Source organism: Anser cygnoides, chromosome 1 (genome assembly GCF_040182565.1).
Source record: "Anser cygnoides isolate HZ-2024a breed goose chromosome 1, Taihu_goose_T2T_genome, whole genome shotgun sequence".
NCBI lineage: Eukaryota > Metazoa > Chordata > Aves > Anseriformes > Anatidae > Anser > Anser cygnoides.
In genome coordinates this window covers 139,706,710-139,733,658 of record NC_089873.1, presented here as the reverse complement: position 1 = coordinate 139,733,658, position 26,949 = coordinate 139,706,710, and the positions used below count along the sequence as shown (strand labels likewise).

At 41.5% G+C, this 26,949-nt stretch overlaps 1 protein-coding gene across 2 annotated transcripts in view; it reads right to left on the bottom strand.

Annotated features, from left to right (window-relative positions):
- Nucleotides 1-26,949, bottom strand: part of SLC9A7 (solute carrier family 9 member A7) — a 66,972-nt gene that overhangs the window by 25,141 nt on the left and 14,882 nt on the right. For both annotated transcript variants that reach the window (XM_048051152.2, XM_048051154.2), the window contains exons 2-10: nucleotides 12,342-12,541; nucleotides 10,983-11,060; nucleotides 10,196-10,272; nucleotides 9,078-9,190; nucleotides 7,669-7,774; nucleotides 7,239-7,380; nucleotides 3,632-3,737; nucleotides 3,181-3,269; nucleotides 2,931-3,044 (exon numbers count right to left, since the gene is read on the bottom strand). In XM_048051152.2, the coding sequence (XP_047907109.2) occupies nucleotides 2,931-3,044; nucleotides 3,181-3,269; nucleotides 3,632-3,737; nucleotides 7,239-7,380; nucleotides 7,669-7,774; nucleotides 9,078-9,190; nucleotides 10,196-10,272; nucleotides 10,983-11,060; nucleotides 12,342-12,541 (1,025 nt within the window). The remainder of the gene's footprint in view (nucleotides 1-2,930; nucleotides 3,045-3,180; nucleotides 3,270-3,631; nucleotides 3,738-7,238; nucleotides 7,381-7,668; nucleotides 7,775-9,077; nucleotides 9,191-10,195; nucleotides 10,273-10,982; nucleotides 11,061-12,341; nucleotides 12,542-26,949) is intronic.

Here is a 26,949-nt window from a genome sequence, read left to right as displayed (position 1 = left end):
CTGGTTCCAGTAAATAACCAGAAAGCTGAATACATGCTCTACCAACTCAGGAACACTTTGGTACAAAATAGAGTGATAAGCTGAAATCCTGTAACACACTGACACAATCAGAAATTAACCGAACACTCTTCATTTGCTACTGGGATAGCAACATTAGAAAAGTGAAAGAGCTCTCTTACAGAAAAGTAAAGTAGAGAAGAACTCGAGATATGTCCGGGTTGTTGCCATACCTAAATATGGATTTAAAACAACACAGCTTGCAGAAAGTTATGTCTACAAGAAACTAAGATTTTGATCGTTACTTTCTAAAAAACGTTCGTGTAATTATTATGTTTTTATAGCAATCCTTTTGGGAACTGCAAAAATCATTAGCCATCATAACCAACATATGCAGGAAGAATGACCAGGATTTTGCTAGTGACACTGAGGCTTTAGCTCTGCCTTTGCAGTCCAGCCTTTTTCAGCAGATCCTGATGTCTGTACAATTCCTCAGCCCCCTACCCGCAAGGTGTTAATTCAATGGGGAAGGGCCGAGGCAAAATGTGAGCACTAATACCCTTTGTCTTCCTCAAAGGTCACTCAAGAGGCAACAAAGGTTAGGTATGGTAACAGAAAGAGATATGAAAATTGTAATAACATTAGACAGGTAGGAAGAAAATGGAACAATAGAAAAACTGAAAAGAAGCATAGACTGATAGCGTAGCCCAGACAGATAACAGAAGGCTATAGCAAAAACTAAAGATGGCAACACTTAGCACACCAAAGAGACAACCATCCTATCCATGTCTTCATCCAATGGCCATAGGGCTCTGGAACACTTTTTAGTTCAGAAGAACAGATAGGAGGACAGAGGAGAATTCTTCACTTCTCTGAAACAATGAAAATGGCCAGATAAAGACCTATGTGATAAAACAGATGAGAGAAAACAAAGTAAGAAAAAAAAGAAAAGTATATTCTGTATTAGGCCATCTGTATTTTTTTACTGGGTTTTATCTCCATTGCAGATAGCCCTACCCCTGCAGCAGGCAGGGAGGCAACAAGACAGGAAGATCCGTCTCCTTTGTTTCATTCATGTAATTGCTCTGGATTTTCAAACAGCCAGTAAACCACGAAGGAATAGGTATATAGGCTATTTCAAGTTGGACAGGGAGAAGAATCTAATGGCTCCCAACTAATCTGAGTGATACTACCACCAAAGTGCTCTGTTCTGAGGCAGTTGAGAGCCAGTTGCTAAGTCAGCCAGGAATGAGGGGAACTGGATACCCACCTCTAACACCAGCACCTCTCAGCACTCTGTTCCCTTTGTGTCATGGTCTGCACCACAGCTCAGTGCCTGCCTCCTCCATCACCTAAGAAGCTACCTCCACCTTTAGAATATTGCTTAATCAGTTTGCCCACAGTCCCTTTTATTTACTTGAAGTTCATTTGCTTTGTTCAAGGGACAGCTGGAAGTGAAGAGGAAAAAAGAGTCCTTTTTACGTCCCAAAAGTTTGGGTACAACAGCATTACAAGCACTGTTTGGCACCTCTAGCCAAGGCATACGATAAAGAATCATTTTTTTATGCTGTCCTCCCTCCCCATCCCAACAGAACTTGACAAGAAGCAACAAGAACAGTTTTTCTTTTGGATCAGACTGTACAAAAAAACAGTGATAAGGAAGAAGTTTAGGTGCTCATAACCTCATCTCTACCTTATTTGTCCACGTATCTTTTGCAATCTGATTCACAAAGCTATTATTCTATTTATATGGACTGAAAGCCACACAATGCTTCCACTTAAGTTGTCAACATCTCCACAGCAAAGATTGGGAAAGAGCAGAGGGATAAACAGCTATTACTTCACTTTTTTTCAGGTTATTGTCAAGAATCAAAGAGATTTTGTGTTAATATGTATTAATTGAGTGTCACGGAGTGGTAGTCTTCTAAATGCCTTTCTGTCAAAGACAATCGAAGCTATACCATGCAAATCCTCCTTAAAGGCACTGTGCTTTGCTTTCACACAGCTTTCCAGCATTAAGCGCTTTAAATCGATTGGAGGAATGAGAAAACAGACTACACTTCAGGCATTTGGAAGTCCAGAAAGACGTAGATGCATTTCAGCTCATACCCACACCATCACACATGCTTAACCTGCATGATGCAATATAATTTCTTCAGTTTTAAGGTCTGGACAAGAATAACAGCTTCGAGTCTTCCTTCCCCAAAAGGCACAGATTAATACTTGATGTAGTTTCACTGAACAACAGCCCAACCCAGACATTTCTTCTCCCATACCACTCTATCCCTCATTTCCCTGCTCTCTTCCACTCCACAGAGTGTTAGATTCAATCTAGTATAATTTTTCTAGGTGGGCAAGGTGTATGTTTGGGATGAGAAGGGAGCAGATAAAAATTAGACTCCTGAATGTCATCTGGAGAAAACACTGCATGGGTGAACCACTCCTCTTCGCCAAGAATTCCCTGGTATCATCATCCATCAGTTTACCTTTAGATTAAGTGTTTCTCCATATCTGAAAAGCAGGTGCTCATACTTCTTAAGAAACTGACTCAATTTGCCTATGCTGATAAACATATGCAGCATGCTGCTTTCCCTTCCTGCTGATACTGAGGTTTCTGAGCTAGGAAGGAAGTTTCCAAATCTGATGTTAAAAGCTCCACTGCTATGACTACATGGAGTAAAGCACATTCGTTCATTTATATACTGAATTCACACGAATTTTAGTACTTGCTCAGGTGCAAAGCCAACAACTTTGTGGCACGGAGTCCTTAGGACTTTGATGTAAGGGTTAATGAAAGACTTTCTCGGAATTCTTGTTCCTGCAAGACATCAGGAAAACTCCAAGTCAACACCATCATTTACTTCGTAAAGCCAGACACCAACAGCCTTCAGGCACACAGGATAATACAGAAGCCTCAAACTGAAAAAGGATACAAAAGCTCCAATGATGAAAACTGGACTGAATATGTGTTTCTGGAAAGTAAACAGTGCCAAACCCATATAAGAAAATATGAAGTTCTCTGCCAGGAAGTGCAATACCTCAAATAGCTATGGGGAAAAAACAGACAAACAACACAATAACATGTTAAAGGCTGAGCAATAAAGACAATTTTCAAAAAATAATAAAAAAAAGAAGTACACAATACTACAGCAATAGAGTGTACAAGAGGAAAAAGAATCTTGCCTGCTTGGTGCGACTTCTTGATTCGACTGACAAATTGTTGTATGTATAATGTGCCTGGGTAATACCACAAAACAGGACGGCCACCACACCTGCAAACAGAATTACATGCAAGCATCAGTCTGTTTACTACATAAGCACAAGATATTCTCCCTTTTCAAGTTCTATTAAACTTAGACATCAACCTTAACCCTGGGATTTTATGAAACTCATTTTCAAGCCAAGGATTAGGTAAGGCACAGGGGGGCAGAAGCATGTGAAACAAATCCATGCTGTTCCTAAAAGCTTTTGCTGCACAGCAAGTTGCACCATCAGTGGTATTGTGCAGGACATAAAAAAAAAAGCTTTAAGTGCTAAAATCATGTTCCTTATAGGAAAGTTTCAATGAGAAGGTGGATACATGGCTGCTAAGACAGACTGGAGTTCTCTTAGTGTACCTGAAGCCACAACTCACCAGTAAATCCACAAGCTTCTGCTAGCAGGAAGGTGCTCCAGGACATCAGGAAGAAGAGAGCCGTTTCCAGCAGGGGGAAGCAGTGCAACTTGGTAAACTTTGTCACGTTAAGACATTTGTTAAGGGATCCAAAATAAGAAACTCACCAGTCCTTTGGCTTCTCTGTACCCAATATTTGTGAAAAGTGCTGTTATGTGTTAACACCTAAAGCTGGTCTGAGAACAAAACACTATTTGCTGAAAAACATCACTTTCATCACATCAAGACAAACTTCAGAACCAAGGTCTCCCCTCAGAAGTCATTAATTTTGGATATTTGTGCTGCATATCCACAGCATAACTGTGGCCCCACCTCTGTGAACTAAGAGCTTATTCAATGCCACATTTCCCTGCAAAGCACCAGCAGGGAAGGCATGTATACTTGGTGTTCCTTTTACTGTTCTTCTTTCATTTTATTTTTAAATGAACACATGTACACAAGTCACCTTTAAATAAATCATAAAATACATTCAGAAGTGCTTCATTACAGGGCTGTTCTTGACTACAGGAACCCTAGGATGAAGTAGATCTGTCAGAATTTTTCTGTTCAGATTTGTTGACAAGGTCTTTCAGCAAGTTTAGCTACTTCTGTACTTGTGAGGCAAAGCAGATATCCTGCCTACAACAAAACGTATTGCTTCTTGTGTTGATGTGCTTTAGACGACAAGCCAGCTCAACCACAGCAGCTCAGTCTTTCAGTGGGAAGAAGAAGTTTTATCTTCCAGATGAGAGTAAAACTTGAATAATGTCAAACACACTGAATTAACAGGTTGGATAGCTACTGAAAGAGTGGGACAGATTTCAGTAGTCTTAAATATAGCTCTCCACATACTGGAGAATATTTGTTCACCTGTCTATGGACCTTTTTCCCCTACAGTCAGTACTCTGGCAGCAAGTAAACAGCACAGCTTACTAAATCCCAAGTGCAGACAGCTATGCACAACTGCACTGGATGTTACAGAAGGAAACCATGTGCTAGTAAGAGCGGTGGAGAAATCCTTGGTCTTTCTAAAGGCTAAAGACTAGCACAGTCTTCTCTGAAATCCAAGCAGAAGGAGAGCAAGAGACCAGCAAGGACACCTGAAACAGCAACAAGCTGGTAGCACTCCCTGCCCACACGTAGGAAGCCAGTACCTTGACAGACACATCAAGGCTGCACCACCACCCACCACTCCTCTCCATGCATAACACAGCTGCAACCAGGGCTCTCTGCAGCATTACACAATCAAACCTAATGGCAACACAGCTGCTTGAGAAGTCACAGTTCAGTACATGATAGGGATGCTAAAAACAATGAGGAGCACCCCTTTCACAAGGCAATTCACAGGCTCTGGGAGGTGTGGGGCTCAGCACTCCTTGTGACTCTGGCAAGAAGCACTCAGTTGGCCTGGAAAACCCAGTGGAAGCAGTCTCCTGCAGGCTTTACCACAGAATTCAGTGTTCACAGCAAGCCACAAGTGATTAACACCAGAGGCAAACAGCTGACAGCATTTCAGGGGAAGTTTGGCTAGCACAAAGCACTCCCGAGCCCAGCTGCCTGCTCCCCACCCACACCACTACTTCTTGGTGGCCTTCTGAGCTAGGGAAGGGCCCTCATCAGAGCTGATTCCTCATTTCTAGTCTCTTCTGGCAGCTTTGTGAATCAAACTCTTTATTCCTCTTGTTACACTGTAAGTAACCATACCAAAACATTTTAGTAAATCCAACATGAAAACCTCTGCTCATCATTCTGGAGGAAGAGGATGGTGAAAGAAGAGTAAAAAAAAATCCTTTTCTTATTTCATATAATAATAGACCAAATTGAAGTACTACTTCAAATTAAGTTATTTGCTTTAATGTTCAAGTTAAGAAAGAAAAGAGTTTTCTTTCTTAATTCCTCAGGTATAATATTCTGCTTCACTTCATTCCAGCCAGGCAGATTCTACAATTTACAAAGGGAATACCAAGTGGTACAATATATTAACGTTATAAAAAAAATAACCACAGACAGTGAGGCCAGGACAGTTTGCTGAAAGGCAGAACAAGTCTGCATATATTTTCTGCATTATATGTGCAAACCAAGTGTTCTCTCTGTTTTCAAAAGACAATGAATGACCACCTGAACCCCCTTTGCTGGTACAGGTACAGCTGTAGGTACTTCACAGCCACGGCAGTGCTACAGAACATTGCTTGGGAATAAGGTCCTATTAACTTCATTCACGACTTAAGTTATGGGCTCTAATTAGCTAAGAGTAGTAAAATGCGCATTTACAGTTTGCTTGTAGAGTATTACAAGATGTTAAGTATTCCTCCCCTCAAGATAATTAAAATGGTATAATTAAGCAAAAGCTTATGTATTTTTATGCATTTATTTTTAAACCAGAGGCTGTCTTGTGAACAGTACAGCGCTGTCCTGAGCACATGCATTAGAAACAGCAAGAACCAACTGCTGCTTTAGATCATGATTTTACAAAATGGATCCAAATGTATTTTGGCTGTAATTAGAAGCTAGCCAGAAAGCCAAAAACCACAGCAACAGCACTCAATCAGCCAGAGCTATAGATGGCTGGTAGCTTAAAAGCCAGGCTAAGAATCATTGTTCTGGGTCACACTGATTGTAGAACAGTGGTGCTTGAAGACCAAACACTAAAGCATCACAGCACATCTTCCCCTCAATACCTGAAGGGTTTCCATTATGCAGGATACAATGAGGCAAACCTGAGCCATGTATTTATAACGAGATACAGTTCAGACATTATTGCTTAAGATCAAGAGTCACAGGTTCATGATTATTGTAAAAAATATCACATTCTACCCCTTCTAGGCCAGTTTTCAGAAGTCTAGGCAGATCAAAGCAAGGTGGGATGTGTAAAAATACCATTATCCTAGCCAGTCCAAAAGCAAAGAGTTTGATTTTTTTTTTTTCCCCTTTCCTAGGGAAACATCACAATTTCTGGTGCAGATCAGACTTAAGATTTACTGCCCAAGCCTAAAGCAAAACCCACACAGATTGCTCCCTGAGTGCCTCAGAGCTCTGATCAAATAGACAAAGCTTCAAGAGAGCAGGACAGGTCAAGCAAAGCACATAATGTTACGATGTTAACTCTGGTAGAGATACTCTTATCCAAGCCGCATGATACAAGATTTCCAGCAGAAAGGTTAAATGCAGAACTCAGAAAGAACCCATTAGGGTCAGAAATAGCTATTAAGGATTTTGCTGAAGACAGAACAAAACACCAGTTATCCTATGAGATGTCTTTCAAGCTTATATAATAAAATCTTTTTTGTAATTCCTAAAAAGAAACTGAACATTAGGACGGGTCTCCCCCTTGACTTTAAATCTTTTGGCTGTACAATGCATGCAGCAACATCACTAAAACTTCTAGTGCGGCCACAGTTACACCAGAAAAAGGGGATTTCTATGGATACCTATATGCCTTTCTATTGACAGGTCACATGAATGCTGGTCACGTCTTCACAATCAGATTAAAACAAGCTTAAGTCACCGTTGCTACTGCTGGAAATAGGTGAGCTCCGTTAGCATGTGAATATGGCATCTTATCTGGAAAAGCTAAACATGAAAAGGATATCAGAGCTGTCACTACTCCTGTCACTGCTCCCATCATGAAAGAACCACTGAATATTCCCAGGAAAACACCAACTGACTTGAAAAATGCTGCTGCATCAAAAGCATGGGTATTTTCACCTGTTGGCTGGTAGGCAACTATCGATCTAGGAACAGAGTAACACAATGACAAGTTAGATGTGGCATCAGAAAGGTCTTAACTCTAACAGCATCACCTAAACAGCAGAAAAGACAAACCCATACTGAAGGAAAACTTTACTTTTCTGTGCTTGTTATGCATGAGGTATCTTGGCAAACGCTTGTAATATTTAGTAATTCAGTTCAAGATAGTACATTTAAATTTAAAATAGCATGTCTAAAATAAATGCTTTTTCTGAGAAAAATACCTAAAACGATTAAGTGATTTCAGAACAGAATTTCAGGTAGTTACTTACGAAGATAATACAATGGCAACAGCGTCATTCAACACGCTCTCCCCAAACAGAAGGGCATAGAGATCAACATCAGCATGCAGCTCATTAAATATTGCTAGCACGGTAACTACAGAAAGAGGAAAAAAAAAGAAAAAAACATTGTCTGACTTCAGGAACAACTGTGAGTTGTGACAGCCTAGACTTTCCAGTTTGTCTTAAGCAACAAAACCCAGAATTGAAGTACAGGATCAAAATCAAACTAGGACACAGACCAGCCATATTTATGTACAGGTAACTTCACCATCGGTTTTAAGGCAGCTCCATTAGGAAGGGGCTCTGTAGCCCTCCCATCTGCACAGTGTTTGTAGCAAAGTCCCCCATGATCAAGGGGCATGGTGCAGATGAAACTTCCACCAAAAACAAACAAACAAAAAAACCCTTCAACAAAACATTCTGCAGCCCTTGCTACTTTTAAAGGCTGCATGGCTTGTTGACTTGGCTTTATTATTTCGGTCATAGTGCTAATAGCTGTAAGTGTTCCCTAAAGCACGCACTATGCCACAGGAGTGTAAAATTGTGTGAGATTTGAAATGGGCAAGACTGCTAAATATTTATATCAGTCTTTTCACAAACACTTCAGTCTGACATGAGAGAATGATTTTGAAGATGTTCCCATATATAAGCTTCAAAAAAATCACATGGTACTCCTTTTTGCATAAAGGCCAAAATCATGTGCAACCATGAGCTGTTCAGAGCTCAGCTCAGTCACAGGAGCTACTTCCGATTTTTATACCAACCACCGAGGACATCACACGACCTGTTTTAAACATCAAGCTTCATACTTCAACACTCCCTCCCCTGTCCCTTCACACACACCAGCTCTCCAGACTCACCTGTCAAGCGCAGACACCTTTGTGAACATGCTGGACCTCAAGGAATGACTTTTTTTTTTCCAAAAGCTAAAGTTTATCTGCAGAAGAGCATTCTTCTGCTTGAATTTGTATAACATCATTGGAATGAGAAAAAACACAAAGCCTCCTCAAATACAGCTCTTAAAATATCCATTGTCTCAAGCAACGTATTTACAGAAGTCCTGCTATCCACACAGTATAATTTCATTAATTTTTAATTAAATATAAATTAAAATTAAATTTGAGGTACACTAAACAAAAACCTATTAGGGAAAAATATTTAAAATAACATATAATGAACAGGAAAGTTGGATTTGTCCCCAGACATACTATGACATCAACAAACTTACAGAATAGCTTTCACAGCACCTAGCATTTGTGTGCATTTCACAGAAGATCAGAGATACTAGCACAACGTAACTGGAAATAAAGTACAATTAATATCTTTGTGCTATACAGCCAACAATCCTAGCAACAGGATCTTTTAAGAAGATTATTAAAAGTCGTTCAGCAAGCTACCTGGATCAGTGGCAGATATTATTGCTCCAAAGAGGAGGCAGTCTGTGTAATAGAATTTACCAGAGAGCTGTCCCACCAATTTCATTAGTTTCACAACCCCATACATGAGATTCCTGAGGAGAGAGGATAAAACAGTCCAAGTCAAACCAGCTGGCACATTTCAGACAGTCAAAGCAAAACCACAAGCAACAATATTTCAGGTGGGCTTTGTTATTCTAGAGCTCCATGAGACACTGCTGCAGTTTAACACTAAACTCTCAAAATTCAGTTCTCTCTCTTTCCCAAGAACTGAGCAAAGAGTGAGATATGATCCAACATTTAACAGTTAAAATCAGCAAACAGCATGAGATTTGTTCATACAACTAGCACAAACTCCCCAGGCTGCTTCCTTTTTCCACCGCAGGGAACATTTCTGTGCTCAGAATTCCCCTCAGTGTTGGTTCTGCCACAGTACACAAAGACACAGAAAAAGCTCTGAACTAAGAATAGCTTTTAACATATTTCTCTTTAGTGAAATTGAGAGACACGAACCAAAGTCGCATATGCAACTCTATTTCTCTCTATGCAATTTCTGTATTTCAGAATAGCCAAGAACACAGCAATACTAGCTGCATAAGTGATCGTATGCAAGTAAACCGATGTGATTATCTTTAACCAAACGTCTGTGTACGTATACATATAAAATTATGCATACACGTATATCAAGGGGTGAAGGGGGAGAGAGATACTGCATGCACAATGGAAGGAACATCTCTAGAAGTCCGAGAGCTAAAATTCTATTAGAAGTAGTGGCTACAATTCAGGATAAAGTTAATTCTAATAGGAGTCTAATAAGCTTTCACTTTGTACTGTAACATGACATTAAAAACAGAATGCTGCTCTCTAGTACTCTCATCAAGTGATTCAATATTGTTGACAATTGAACTTGACAATATTGTTTGAAGGGTCGGCATTGTTTAAAAGTTAGATCTCAGCAGAAGTTTCTTTTAATTCTGTCTGGAATATTCACAAATATAATCAAACAAATCACAAAATTAAGACAATCCAGATAGCTCAATGTGTACTTTTCAACTTTAGCTTTAGTAAAAATAGCAACAGATAGTACAGATTTCACTTACCCAATGATAAAACAAGAGACTGCTGTTCCTAAGAAGGCATAGGCCAAAATCGACCCCAAATTCCTGAAGAAGTGTCTCTGAATAAGAAAAAAGGTTTACGTACTCATTTAAATAAGTTATACCACTTGTTCAAAAAACATACAGTGCATTATTACGCTTGCCTTTATTGGTGCTTTCTAGAGAAATCAATCGATTACTGCAATGTAAGTTCTGTCCAACTTCAATAAATAGAATATATCAAATCTGAACCAAGTATCGAATCTTACATGGAGCTCACTGACAGGAAGCTTTCCAAAAATATTTTTATAACAAATATCTAGATATAATATATAGATATAAGAGTTAGCTGCAAAAATAAAAACAAGCACCACTTGAAGATGTCATAACCCAGACCTTCTGTCATCCAGAATCTGGAACACCCCCACTGGGATTCAGGTTTGGGTCCACTTCTCAGGGTAATTTACTGCATTTTGGCATTAGAGAAGGACCAACATGATTCATAGCGGGACGTCTTCTACTTTAAATGTAACTGATATTAACTTCTGGTAATATTCAAAAGGAAAGCAAATCATCAATTTAATATGTTTATAGTTTTTTTGTTTGTTTGTTTTTGTTTTGTTTGCTTTGTTAAAAAAATCTCTTAAAACAGTATGAGCCAGCCATCTATGAAGGAAATCAGATTTTTCTTATTGTCACACAAATGGTCCTGAACAAATCCTGATCCTGAACAGATCAGCAGTCTCTCATTAAGAAAAGGCTATTTTCCTCAGGAAATGATTACACTTACTTTCTTCAGGCTATAACCAGCATGAAAGATAATAGGAGGCAACAGAATGTTGAAAAAAACTTCCGGGTCAAAAGTTACCTAAAAAAATAAAAAGTGTGAAACTAATTAGAAACAAACACACAAATTTTTAGGTCTTTTTCCTTTTTTGACAACAAATATTTCTAGGTGTTGAAATAAACTTTTGGCCAAGTTGACCTTCCAAAATATTGGTCAGCTCTATACAGATGCAGCCGCAAAGAGCTGCAGCTTTTCATACTGAAGAGCATCTAGGAAAACAAACATTGCATTCATCAGTAATTACAGTCTTACAATCCCAAATACAGTCCCCTTTTTGAAATAATAAAAAAAAGTCTAATAGAAAGGATACTGCAGAAAGTATCTCTTATTGTGATACATGACAGTCATGTATTTGTATTTTTTGTTGTTGCGTTCCCCCCCCCCCCCCCCCCCCCCTTGCCAGTCAATTCATATACAAGTCTGGTTTTCAGGAATTGGGATCACTCATCACTTCCAAATATTTCAGTGGATACTGAAGATATCCATGACAGTCTGCACTAGACTAAGGAACAATCCCAGACATTTAGAAATAAAACAAGACCCTCACACACGAGGCTATCTAGGCCCTCTTCACCTCGTGTCTAAACACAGGCTAGAATACAAACACAAGTGTGCACTCCCAGCATGGGATTCATTTCAGTTGTCTCTAGCAGACAGGTACATATGAACAGTCACCTACATTCTCTTCATAGTCACAGAAAAGCATTTTTAGGTTACGGCCCTAAAGTGGCAATCCTGTACCTCAAGGTCTAGCTTTGCTACACACAAAGGGTGTTTAATTTCTGCTGTTGAATAGAAGCAGAGAAACAGCAGATGCAAGCAACAGTTGATAAATGAATTTCATTTCCAATACCAGATTGTCTTGTTTGGTAGATTACAGGGATGTAAGCAGCAACTATTTCCTGAAAATAAACAGATTCGAAAACCCAAGGACAAAACAAAGAAACAATCACTATTCGTTTTCTCCCATATATTGTAGCATAGAAGGCAGCATCAGAGATCATAAGGAAGGCTTTTTTTGCTCAGCTAGCTTTCATGAATTGTACAGATGTTAGCAGTGTACATTAAGCCTCCAGCAGCAATCAAGGGCTTTGGGGAAGAACTACACACTGGCAGCAGAACACAGCTTTGCCAGCAGCGCTAGAGCACAGAAGGTGCTTTTGAATTCAGCACTGAAGTGTTGTTACCACCAGATATGCAGCCATTTGAAACTACCTAACATCCAAATGGCAGGGGAAGGAGGGAGCTGCAGAAAAAACACAGCCAAGCAGCACACGTTCACAAGAAACGGTCTAGCCTCACCTTTCGCAACATGTCATTTTGCTCCACGTTGTGGATCTTCCCAGGGCTTATCTCCCCTTTGAGCGTATATTCGAAGAATTTCCCACTGACGTTGACCAGCAGGGTCGTAAACGGCCTGTCCTCCTGCGAACAGCTGAATGGTTTATCGTGGCCGCTGGTAGAGGGAGTCCCGTACCTTAGGATCACCCCAACGATGAGTCCTGGAAGAAGAGAGTTAAAAATCCATGAGGCTGATCTGCCACTCCTCTACCTCCTTGCTGAGTTTTGAATATCAGCTAAGGTGTAATGCAGGAACCTCACAGGCATTGGACACCTACAGCAGTGAATTGCTACTTCCAGTTTCCGGCAAAGGAAGAGATGCCCCAAGCACATTGAAACTACTGATGAGTTTGTAAAATCTGGTTTCCGCCCAAATTGACAAAAGTACTCACTTTCATGTCTCTTCTTCCTCACCCTCATTCACACCTCTAATGTGTAAATGCTGAGTTGTGCTAGAGGCCAAGCACTGGGACACAACAAATGGATTTCACCTTCATAAGGGCAGAAATGAGGAGATACACCACTGCTGACGAATTACTGCTGAAAACATGAGACCATAACTTAACTGAAACCATTCGCTGTAAAATATTGGAACACAGCTGCAGCAATGATGCAGCTTTTTTTTTTTTTTTTTGCCTGGCAACTCTAAGCCAGCTAACGATGGCAGATGCAGCATCTCCTGCATACTTGTAAATTCTGCAGCTAAAATTAATACTACCTGCACACAAGTCAGCTGCATGTCTTTCACAAAATAAAAATAAAGCAAGGGGAAAAAAAACCACCTAAGCAATCACAGGAGACATGATGAGATTCATAAATCTAAGAGTCACTCAGCCTAAATAAAATCCTACCAGAAAACTTTATCAACAAGAGATGCATCAGCATGAGGAAAAAAAAAAGGTAACCTAATAGAAGGACAATGCCAGGAATCTGGGAAGTATAACATTTTAACTGAGCACCATTCCTTTTTAAAGGTACTGTGGAATGAACAAGACTCCGCAGAAAGATGGATAAGAATAGTCAGAGTGGCTTTGGTCTGCTAAGTACACAAATTGATGCCCTCTTAAAGTCTCCCCACCACCTTAAAACAATCTGTGATTTAATCCTTGTTGCAGACAGCTGCAAGGTGATGATGGATATTTATCGGTAAAGAAATGATCCTTTTGTCCACAGGTCAGTAGTTAATGCTGGCTTTGCCACCTGTGACCAATCTACATCCATAGATTTTTTCCCCCCAGATGGTAAATAAAGTTGACAGGTGTTAGCCAGAGCATAAATGAGGTATAACAAAAAAAATACACAGCACCAAAAACAACTTATCTTTATGGCACAGACTAAAGAGTAATCAAACTGTAATAAAGCAGTTAAAAAAAAAAAAAAGAACCCTCCAACCAAAATAAGCCTCCTCATTGTCCTCAGGTTCAGAGTGGAAAAATAGTTTTAATGTAAAAAAAAAAAAAAAGGTATAACACAATAGCTGTGACACTTGAGTGGCTGGCTACCCACTTGTCCCCCTTCTCTGCCATCAATACACCATAATGGCAGCATGATCATTAAAACCTAACTGGAGTATTAGCATATATTTCATTTAGAAAAGAGATATGTATACTCAAAGAGAACACACGGGATGAAGACTTTGGCAAGACAAGACTACTTTCTGAAATTTCAGCTGCTGACAACTGAAATACAGAGTTATGGAGCATGCTTCCTCATGACCTCAGAGTATTTTTCAGCTACACATCGTGGGTGCAACGAAAACACAGCTATGCACGAAGTGACAGGCTACAACCGGTCAGCCTCGAGCCATTGGCACTGCCAACAATGGCTACAGACACTTTCTACAAACCCAACTGGTCAAACTGCCAAAACTTTCTGCTGTTCTCACTCTCCTCATCCCTAGACAGAGAGAACCGAGCTCACAGAATACCCCCAGAAGGTTTTCAGTCTTAAAAATCGATTTAACCGGGGATCAGCCAAAACCCTGTAGTAAATCAGGAGCAAGAATAAAAACTCTACAGATTAGCTTGTATACATAGCAGTGGCACAAAACCAGATCTATACTACTACTACTAGGCTGACATAATAGCTTCTTAGGCTCAGAGAGCATCATTCAGTGAATTCATTTCAAAAGCAAATAGGGAAACCTTTGTTGCTATTGTATTAGGAGGACGCACTAGAGGGAGCAGGATGTGATTGTATTACAGAACTGGATATAAGCCACTCATACATTTTCCCCCTGTAATAAAATACATCAGTTATTTTAAATCTGGTTTTGAAGATACGACAATTACATCTGCAACGCATACTTACTGTTTGAAGTTAAACATACTTTAACCCTCACTGTCCCATGGCCCAGCTACCCCAGCTACTGGGAAATACCCTGCTTTCATACGCTTTCTGCTGACAAAACACCAAGCTGGATGACCTTCACACTGAGCACCACGCAGTTTAAGAGCCTCTGATTCCTGCTGTCAGGCTGTCTCGCAGCTCTACCCACAGCAACCTTGGGAAAACCACCAGCAGCAGGACACAGCCAAGACCAAGGTCTGCAGCTACTGCTTTTCCTTGGGATGGCCAACATTGAGGAGGCTGTCAGAAGCAGTGGCAGCTGGTCAAGGAAAGGTGCTGTGAAGTGGTTACAGCTGCATGGGGCTCAGTCCTGAAAGGAAATAGGTATGAAAACACAAGGGGCCAACAGGCCACTCAAATCCCATGGCCAGCTTCATCGGGGGGGGGGCAGAACTAAGCAACTGGTGGTTCAGAAGATCAGCCACTCAAAAGAGTGGAACAGTTCCCTAATCTTACAAAGCTACAGGCATTGTGTTATATTGTTCATAAGTGACAGGTTTTGAGCATTAAAGTGAAATACTCTAGGCTGGGCACATTTGACAGAAGCAAGCTGCAGAAAGGTTGAGTCATTAATACTTTTCTAAAAAACTTCAAAGTTTTTATGTGGATGAAAAAGTGTAAGTGGAAAAGTGCATGGAAGCATTCATGTTTCCAATGAACATCAACTCTTCTACACACTAAAAAGTTCCTGGACATGTTAGATCATTTCCACATCTTATTTATTTAGTTATTTTAACCCGATAAAGCAACATTAAGAAAGCTTATACACCTACTCATCCCCCCAAGGTCCCAAACAACTGAAGACCTAAGCACCTTTCAGGCAGGCCGAACTGCCTAATTTACAGCTTCACAAACAATGCCTTTCTAAGCTGCCCGTCATCACGTGTTATAGAAAGAGCAAGTTCATCCTTTATGAACTCTCTAGACACTTGACTTCAACCATTTCCAGAGCAACAGAGTCACAGCTGCAGAAAAAGGCCATCAAAGAAAAAGACTTGGAGCCGCTTGATGGACAAGCTTAGTGGGATACTCTAGACTTACTTTAACAATTTCTACAGCAATTTCTAGGACGCTAATACAAGCGCAAATTTGGTATAGCATTACTGCTCACTTGGAGGCAAGAAGAGGGACGGGGGCTAGGAATAACGCAGTCCCCATGCTACTTTCATCCTGCACAGGTTCACTGATGAAGAGTTTACAGAGAACTTGGATCAATGGAGCAAATATTTGTCTGAACACTTGAACACTTTAGCTCTTTAAAAAGAAACCTCAAGGGCCACTAAACCAGCACTGCCTTTTACTGCAAGACTGTCACAAGAGAGAGCTAGAAGTGAACTATAAACACTGCAAAACTTTAGAAGAGCCTTACTTTCAAAATTTGTTTGTGGTAATGGTTGTAGATTTACATCACTGCTCATAAAGACTCAGGAAAGATAAATTCAAAAATTAATACTTAATGTCTTGCCTACGCATGACTTGCGCTCTCACTTCTAGCAGAGAAAGCATTCCTGCCACTGCGCTGCCTGTACAATGCCAATCATGCAGCTGGTACACAAAGAGCATCTTATTGCAAATAAAGCATTAAAAAGCTAGGACTATTTTTTTCCTTTTTTAAAGAAAAGGAATCTCTAGTGATGATAAAAACTTCAGAGGTAGTTAACACCAATCCAACAAAACACCACTTTAAGTGGCATATTTACTTTTGCTTTTGTTTGAGCACAGAAGTCACTGCTGTGAGACTGAGCTCAGACACACACAACCACTAACTAATGCCTGTCCCAGGTCAGGGCTGAGTGTTGTGTCGTTTTCCAGCCAAGTCCTCTTCTAGAAGAATTAGCCCTGAGATTTCAGGGAGCTTCAGCAGTCAGCAGCCTTCAGAACTGGCGGATCCACACTCCAAGACACACAGCTCAGTCAATGAATTCAGACTGTGAACCTGAACTTGATCAGTGGGTGAACTCAAGCCTGTAGATAGATACCTTTTCTTCTGTCCACTCCCAGCAGAGGACTGGGTACAGACTACCGAGGCACCATCCCTGTGGAGCACAACTTGTACTAACTGCATTTCAGGAGGAAGGAGACTCAGTGGAGGCCTTACTGCTGTTTACAGCTACCTACTGGGAAGAGAGAATAAAAGAGACTTCTCTGAAAAGTACGTGGTGATTAGGTCTAAAAGCAACAAATGTGTTGCAACACACGCACGAAATCTAAGGAAAAGCCACCACACAGCAAAGTGGATAAGCACCAGGATAGGCTGCATAATCTCCATCCTTGCACACAGTCAAAACTCACATGAGCATGGCCCTGAGCAGTGCAGCCTGCAGGGGCCTGCTTTGAGCAGAGGGCTGGATGAGACCACCTCCAGAGGTGCTTCCACCTGGGTTAACTGGGCGATTCAGACTCTTTCCTGCAAAGATTTGGACCCCCCAGACAGGTACTTTATATTGCAAAGGTTTCTTTACAAGCAACTTTGCTGTTTCCTTGGCCAGCCTTGGGGATTTCTGTGGCTTTGGAGCTTTGTTTAAATGAGAGACAGCACTGCTGATGCGCAGCCAGAGAGGCATAGAGCATTTTCTGGGTACCTCTGGGACTCTGGCTTCCCAGTGGTCCAAGGTGATGCCAAGTGAAATACTTACATGTTTTTTCAAAAGCAAGTATGTAAAAAAGGATTTCACAACATTCGAGAGTCTAGATTTTTCCTCCATACACCCAAAATGAACTTTTTACCAGCTTGTGGACCAAGAAACAAAAGATAAAAAAACAGCAAGAAGGTTGAGAGAAAGCCCTGCTCAAATATTTTCAAGGCAGAAGACTATTATTAATAGTAATAATACACAGTACCTATCACACAGCTTATTTTACTATAGGATGTTCATGTGCATCGAGATACCACAGTTTTAAAAAAACAGGAAGTGTTTTTCCTAATACAGGGTCAGCCTCTGAACTTGACAACCCACACCTTCACCTTCCAGTGATTTATCATCAGGAAGTTTCAACGCTTCTTACAAAGAAAAGAATCCAAGTATTGTTTCTGTTCCAGAACAGAGCCAGCAGTGCTGCACCGAAAATAATCAGATCAAATGCTACGTCCCACCTGCAGACCAGCTAGCAACGCACTCTTTGTACCGTGTGCTTGCCACTCGCTGTGCTTTCCACGTACTGCAGTACAGAGGGACACTGCTGTACAAACCCTCGAAGAAGGTGCAAGCCAGACACTGCTGAGCTTCAGCCCTCTGTTAGTGTCTTGCACTCAGCACCACCTACCATTAATTACTTTAAGGGTGCAATGCTTCCAGCCCAGGATTCATCAGCTTGTCACATCTCTGCAAAAGATGAGACTTGTTTTGAAAATAATCCTCGTCTTTGGCGGTTTAGGTTCAGCAGCATAACTACAGGACGAGCCCTCACCACATTTCAGTGAAAGAGCATTTTTTCCAACAGGCAACGGAGGCATGCGGTGCCAGGTCTTGAAGTCTGAAGGAAACTTTGGGGATATCCAGAATCTGAAGTGTTGAATAACAGATTCAAGGTCATGCTTTGTCACTGCCTTAGGACTATTTTAGATAAGGGCATTAAAAGACTGCAAACAAGGTGTGGATTAATGTCACTCTGCACTAATTCTTCCTTGTAGGCACAGCGAGTGGTACGCTATCAAGGGCATTTTTGTAGGAAGTATTTTATTCACTTAAAAAAAAAAAAAAATCAGTAAACCAACCTAGGCATAGCTCTGTATTTAAACAAACAGATTACTCAAAAAGGCTAGAGATGCTGCGCAGCACCCAAATATCAAATTAACTTGTTGCCTTGATGCTGCCAGACACACACACCCCATGCACACTGCTGCCTTCTCTAAAACCTTGGTTTCCAGAAAGGCCACAGGAGCGTCTGACGGCCAAAAACCCCTTCTGACTAACTGTTAAGTCTGATGGCTCTGCTTGTGTCTGAGGAGATCTAATTCTTTTTCAGGTCATATCATATTAGTGCGATCTACATACTCATGTGAAGTGACACGGTCAAAAGAGTACGAACTACAGAAGGCGGCAGATGTACTTCATTCTTTAATGACAACGGGGTTAAAGAACGGGTTTAAGAGAGGAAAAAGGCATCTAAAAATATAACTATCAAAAGGCAGAGGACTGCTTTGGCGGTCAGTGATCTGAAAAACTACTGTTTCACAGAGCTGCACATTTACACAGGGCAGTGATAACCCCAGAAACGTTAGTGCGTTCCTATTAACGGGGAGGGATGAGTAGACACTATTAGCAAGGTGGTGACCACAAACGTGACCACAAGTGTATAGCAAATTGATGACCAGCAAGAAAAATTGTTCCTTCTATTCCACCACCCTCTTGTCCCTGGAATCTAACATTCAGAAAAGAGTTGAACAAAATCCATGTATTCAACAGCTTTCCTGGAAGAAATTGCTGTCCTGTGGTAAGGGCATGTGGCCCCTGGTCCAAGCATGGGACCGTGAGTCAAGGCTCCTGGCAGCTCCCAGCTACAGCAGTGACTCAGTGGAACAGCTTGGGCAAGCCAGAGAAGACAATTTCAAGAAACACCCTCACACAGAAGATACTGCAGTTATAAAAGGCAACTTCTAAGTGTTTGTCAGAGATTACAGGTAAGAGTCTGCAAGTAAACTGTCTGTGTGCCTTCAAGTTCAATTATAGCACAATTATCATTTCAGGCAATGTTCTCAAAGCATTTGCTGTCAAGCATTTTATACATATTTTAAAAGACTCTTTGTACTTCCAGAAATAAGCATTCCTTCCTAGCAATAAAGCCCAAAGCAGTGAAAACCATACACATAACTAAAGCCACACACGCTCCTGGAGGCGTGAGCAGCAATGGGCAACCACGAGAACACTGACTCCAGCCGCAGGGCAGTTCTTTCCTTCTTTCCTTCCCCATGCAGCAGTGGATTCGTAACCCAGCACCAGCTGCGGCTGGTGCCATCCCCTGCTGCAGGGGCAGGGCTGGAGCATCTCCTTCAACAAACACTTCTAAAACAGACAAGGGAAAACCCAAACACAGATTTATTTTATTTTTTTATATATTATTTATTTATTTATTTTCTCCCCAGGCACATTTATGACCACACTAGCAGGCACCTTGAGAAAAATAAAGAGGGGGAGCAGCTCTATGTTATATAGCAGAAAACTTTCTATTCAATCATGTTTTGTTACTACTTTTCTCTCCATTTCTGTATATATACAGACACATGAAACATTTGGTATACCTCAAACAGGAGGCCGTGAGCTCCTCAGAGGCCAAAAAAGAATAATGTCAGGCTGTTTGGTACAAGAAACCTTTACACTAGTATCATCACCTGGCTGAGGCACTAGCAAGAAAAGCAGCTTTCCTATATATGAGAAAAAAGCCCAGACAATAATTACTCCCCTCACCCCAATGCATATGCCATAAAGCTTAGCAGAAGGAGTTATTAATCTGTCATTGCAGCAGTCTGGCTTCAATCTCAAACCCAACAGAAACTCGTTAAGCAGCAGCAGCAGCAATCTCTTTTTGAGATCCCTGTTTGACACAGGGAGAGGGTGGAAAGGGAAGAGGCAGGAAATATATCCATCTCTGCATGGCTTTGGTTTCAAAGACTCCACAACGGCTACAAGGAGAGCTGTGAACTACAGATAAGCCTGTTTTCTTGCAAAAAACAACAAACCATATCCCAGCCACCAGCCTTTGGTCATCTGAAAAATATTTGCAAGTTTACAGAAGTCTACAGAAGCCTTCATCCTGAGAAACATTTCTGGGATCTTCTGATTTGGACAGTGGCCCAAGCAAAGCCTTAAGAAGAACAGACTGAAGACATTTGAGCAAGGTGAACAGGCTAAAACCTGCATCAAAAAGGTGTTCAAAGGTTTTAAGGAGTACTTCCCAATACTCCCTGCAACGTCTTTTTGCTCCAAGCCACATCCATTTACTAACAAGACAGCCTCCTACCTGCAGGACGGGAAGTTTAAAAGTTGACTGAATTTTCAAGGAAATCCTTTCTGCTGAGACAACCGGTGCTTGTACGTGAGACAGGTCATGGCTTCCAGGGAAATGCAGTGATCCAGATGCCAGAGAAGGTGGGAAGATGACAACCCCATGGCTTCCTGTGGTCACTATGTGTGATCACTGAAGTCCTGTTACTGCAACACCCACCCACAGCCTTAACAGGAGACCTATTCCATCCTTCCATGCCTGTACCATTCCCCAGGAGCCATTCCCAGCCTCTTACCGTGCTCCCTCCAAAACCAGTACATGCTTTGCCTTCCCTCTAACCAAGCTCACCCTACGGTTCCTGCTCTGCTCCCACTGCAGACTGATGCCTCCCTGCCTGCTCCTGACAGATCTCAAACGCTGTTCTCGTCTGACGTTTTTGCCATCCCTTCCATCTTTTTAGCACCACTGGTGTCAGCACAGTGCCCGAGCAGCATCTGCTGTGTCTCACCTGCATCCCACCTCAACTCTAACCCCAGCACGTCTCACTGATGTGACAGAGGTGGTTGGGAACTGAAGAGCTCACATCCCCTCCTAGTCCACAAGGTGCCACCTGAGATCCAGTAGGATCAGACTTATTTCAGCTGAACAGCAGGCCAAGCCCCACTACACAGAAAAATAGGACCTACTGACATCCAGGGCACCTACTAACACCTCAAGGGCTTGCTGCAAGACCCCTTGGCACTAAAACAGCAGAAAGGTAAGGAGTAAAACATTCTTCCAAAGGATGATCTCACTTACATGATCAGGACCACAGTGCATCCCATGAGACTATATTTATCTTAGCCATTTTGCATGCATATAGCCATTTATGCTGTCTTCTGGCCATCCGTTCCTCTCTGCATGCTTTCTCCAAAGGTACAACTTGAAGAGAAAATAGTAAGAGGTTCTCAGATCGAGCCAGTAGGTTTTCCACAAAATCTATTTTAACAGCAACGAAAACCTAAACAGTAAGATCTTGGATTTAGGCCTATGCAAAATAATCACCACAAAGCAACTCTTGCATCCCAAGTTGAATTGATACCCTCTCACAAAAATACCAAGACCAGAAGGATCTATTTATTTCATTCATTTTACACTACAGTTGTGACCGTTTCAGGAAATTGTCACCAATATACCCTCCAAACTTTATCTTGCTTCTCATGACATGACTTCCATGTCAATCCATTTCATGACAATCACAAGGGGTTAACTACTTGTAAGTAGTTTGCTTACAAAATCGCTGAAGCTGCTTTCAAAAGAAGAATTAACCGCATACCATATGTATAAAAACCTGGCAACATACACATTTGCAAAGAGGAACGTGAACACCTCCCACCTCCTGTAAAAGTAAAGGACAAGGGACTGGCTTGCACCCACACACGAGGAAGCACAGAGGATGAGCAGGCCGTGAAACCCGGCGCTGCTGCTCACCACACAAGTACGTCCTTCACCATACATGAGACTTCTTTAAATAATCAGCCACCTGACTTTGAAACTTTTCCATTCAGGTTTAAGCAAAGTACAGCATCAGCTAATTCTGGCTTCATGTCACTTTCACTTCTCCAAATATACTCTTTTCTTAGACTAAAAATGCTTGACGGAATAACACGAGTGCCAGTCACAACAACATGCAATACCATATAAAACACTTTGTCTAGCCCACAGCTGCCATCCCAAACCACAAAAAAAGCACCTCATTTAACAGCACTGTGGCTGTTAGGACTCCTGTATCAGATAAATAGTTTAATGTAACACAAAACTCCCCGAAACATCGGTTTGTGGAGATAACCGGTTACACCACCTTGCTGAGCTCATCCAGATCTGTCCATGCCGCTCATAAGGAGAATTGCGCTCAGAGAGCATTCGAGTCTTTGCAAAAAGCTGCTTAGTTTTAAAATCACATGCTGGTACTACCGCTTTTAGGCAGCATGGTTAAGAGACGGTTATTTGGACACTTGGAAAATTGGAAAAACACCTCTTGAAACTTTACTTTTTTATTTATTTATTGTAAGTACTTACTCTGAGGTCGGTGACCATATGAATTTGTGGGTCAATGGCCGTGCATGTATGTGCACCGTATTAATACTCTCAACACACAAGCTTGATCGGTAATTAACACACAAAGACCGCAGGTTTGCTTCACTGGAGGTAATTTATCGCGGACAACTCGTTGTAAGCTTCTGATTTGCCTCCACCAGCCACGGTGGTGGTACAGCCATCGTGCACAGCCTGAAGTTCAGGGAAGCCACAGGGACCAACAAATAGCCCCTGCCTGGAGCCAGCAGGACACAGTCCTGTTCTCTCATCCCTTCCCAAGGGCTCAAGCTTCCTCGCTGACAGAAAACAATCTTGCCCCAGGCTTGCCAGTGCCTTCCACTGCAACTCCAAACCCTCAGCCAGAAGTTATCCTCTCCCTTAATCCCACTGCCCAGGATTTCCAGCCCACCAGTGCAGGAGCATTTTCAGCCCAACAGGTTACTCCCTACCCCCCAGAAGAATGCACAGCTTTAATACACTGTAAAATTGAGTTCAGTCACACCCCACAGACATTAGATCTCCCCTGCACAATTTATGTCAAAAAAAAAAAGCCACGGGGGTACTATAAATGAAGTTCCTTTCTTTCAGACATTGAAAATCCATGGTGCACTTAAAGAGAAGAGGTTTTATTTAATGATTTGCCTTTTAAAAGGAGTCATTAGCAGTTTGCAAGAGCTCCCACACATTCCTCTTTCAGGTTGTTCATCAAGAAAGGTGGGGGACAGGAACAGTAATCAACTGCAAACAAAAAAATATAGTGTTGAAGCGTAAGCACTGACTTCAGTCTGAAAAACTAAAAGTTCAAGCTCAAGTTCGAATGCTGAGGACACGTTAGGAGAAAAATGAGGTGATCTTACAAACCAGCTGTGACTTCCATCTAAAACAAACTTTGATTTTTTGTTTTTTGCTTTACTCAAGCCTCCAGAAAAATAAAACAGGAAAAATATGTACATATTCTTCCTTTAGATGTCTGCTAATAATCACTTTTGAAACCTAAAAATGATCCATTTTTAAGCCACAAAATTGCAACTTTTTTTTCCCCCATAAGAGTTACAGAAAACTGAACTGCTAACTCCCAAACCATGCAACTCAGAGCAGTGCTTTTTCAACTCAGCTAGGCAGCTTCCTACACACACACACACACGACTAATTCAAAAGGAGTTATGACATTTAGCATAGATTTCTTTGTTGAAATATGCCAGTGTCACAAGATTATTTTTTATTTTATTTTTTTATAATAAATGTGCACGACTTCCTGGAACTGAGACAAAACAACTTACTGGCTGAGGATTTGCAGAAAGATGGAAGATGAATTTTTTGCTTAAGCAGCCCAAAAATCAGAAAGGGCAACTGTTCCAAAAGCAACCTTGAACTTGAGCTTGCAGATTTGGGATAAGAGGAGCTATGTAAAGCATTTCTTTCTGCAAACAGCTTAAGATGTGAATACAACAGAAGTATGGAGCCACGACATTGATTATTATTGGTTTAGCCTTCAGACGCAGTGCTACGAGCACATCTCTGAATTTAAGGAGCCTGGAAAGAACTTCAACAAAGTCACAAGGCAATTTTTAAAGAACTGCTCTCATCCCTGAGATTCCTGAGTATCAGGTTTATAAAATATTAAGGCCTAACAAATTGCAGGGATGCCAACAAGACTTAAGACCTCGCAATCCAACACTGACAGCCTGAGTGGTCTCTAGGATGTCCTTACCTGACGTTGTTGTGGATCTTGTGAAAGGCACACTTGTATGAAAGTAACTTCAGACTTTTTGCAGACAAAGAGTAGAAAATATTTATATCAGAAAAACGACACTTCTCAGTTTCAGTTTCTGAGGAAGAGTTTCTTAAAAGCAAGGCAAGTTCTCTCAAATAAAACTGAAGGAGTTATTTTGCTAGGCTTAAGTCATATCCTTATTAAGGCCTGTGATTTAATTTAAATTTGCTGTAAAAACTTAACTAAAAACCTCAATTTTTTTTTTAAAGGGGATCCAAAAAAAGTCCAGACCAAGTAAAAAGTGACAGCAGACAGAAGAGACTGTTGCAGGTGTTAAGACACCACTTACTACACTAGAAAACCTTTGAGCTAGCTTATCAATCAGCATCTCCAAGGATGCTCCCATCATGGTTTTGTCACTGGTTATGAAAGATTAATAACAGAAATGGTATCTACTGAGGCTACCACAGCACAGAAGCTCATGGGATGCCACAAGAGCCACAGATCTTGGAGCAGGGAGAGCACAAGGACAGCTCAGAGAGGGAGGAAAGAGCAGACTGCCATGAGCCGTGGAAGCTGAGACAAAAAACAGTCACCAAAATGCAAAGAAGCTGCAACCAAAACTGCACAGAGCTGCATTCCCCTACTTGTGTCTTCCCTCCATTACAACTGCTGTAACATTATCTCAACTCCAACAGCATGCTTTTGTGCAGGGCACTCAGTGTTTCCCACTTTGCATATGCAGGGCAATAACCTGAATTTCAGTTTGCTTTGGAGAATCCCCCCTCTGCTCCCAGAGCAGGCAGAACACAAGAACATTGCACCGAGTTAGCTTAACAATGATATTCACTCTCCATCTCACTCACTTCTGCTGGGATTTACTCCAAGATCAGACAAGTTACAACTCACAGGAGGCTGCTGCACACTTGGCCCATATCCTATTTGGTAAAATTTGGAAAGGATATCACCAGAAGGCGGGTCTTTTTCTAAGCGACAAAGCCTGACAGTGAAATCACGCTGTCTGCAGAGCTGGATTCAAGGCTTGTGCCCAAGAGGTTCTGGGTGATGCTGACAACCACAAGGGACTTCCCACAAGGGGCATGACTTCGCATTCTTACACCAGTAAGCATTTAGAGGTCTGCCTGCAAGAGTACTGGGCTTTCCAAGCTTCACTGGTACATGAAATCATATCTGGGATTACACTAAGGAAAAAATCCCTGTCACGGGCATCGTAAGAGGTGCAGTGAATGCTCTTGATCTCGTTCCTTGTCACAGTTCCCTACCAGGGAGATGGAGTAACAGCACTCTCCTGCAAACACATTAAGGGATTTAACAGATGGCTTGGTCAATCTCCAGTGATCGGAGCCCTAAGGAACAGGAGAAGGAGCGAGGAAAACTTCAGGAGGGATGTGTGACATGATGAGACTTCTACCTATCACTTACAAGCTCTTTTCTTGAAGCTAAGAAGAGACCACAATGCAAGTGAGGCAGACCTCTCAAGGTACGGACATTTGCTGTTCTGGGGACCCTCTGTCTCACACATGTAGGAATTCATCTTCACTGCTGCTAGAAGCACGGTTTCCTAAGACCTAGATGAAACACAACCTGACTAGCACAGTTAGAAGCTGACACATGAGCTAGGTACACTGGCAGGCACATGTCGCCTTAGCTTAGGACTGATACATGCAGAGCACAGGTTGGTCCAGAACATGCTTTGAATGTGACAATTGTGGCTTTTGCAGTTTCCAAAAGCCTGGTGAAATACCCCAGGAGTCCAGGTGACCAGGGTATAGCAACGTTGGACATCATAGATTGATTTTCTGTGCCAGAAGTAGTATGGTAGTCAGTATGCATGAATGTACTTCTATACAGGCAAGTTCTTCACTGTGACCTGTCAAAATTACCAGAGTACCATGAAAAAAGAATATCTGACATGAATATAACATCACAAATTAAGCCTGACAGGTAACAGCTGAGCAACTAGTGTCTACAGAAACACAAACATTCGATTAGTAACTTCTATCAGCAATAACGATAGATGCCCTGAAGGAAATGCAGTCATGAATTCATGCCCAGTCAAGGAACACACATGCATTAGCAGAGATCTGCAAAAAAGCACATCACTGTGCACTCAAGGCCACTATTGGTGAAGGTCCTAAAGATGGCAACTGCATACAAAGCAACTCCACCAAAAGTCTGAATGAAAGCAATATTCAAAATACACATTTAAATATAGTATACAGCAGTATATCTTCATAAAAGGAGCAAATCTTCCCCCCCCCCAACTTCCTTCCTCCAACTACGTATCTCAGTGACTGTTTTCAAGCTCTTAGTTTGCTGTTCAAAGACTCTTTATGCAAGACTTGCCATTAGTGACAAGCTGTCACTAGCAACACACTACTGAGGAAGGGCTATATCTAACTGTAGGTGTCTCGAAAAAGCCCCAGATTTGCTTGTTGACCCAACCAAAACACCTGAAGTGCCAGA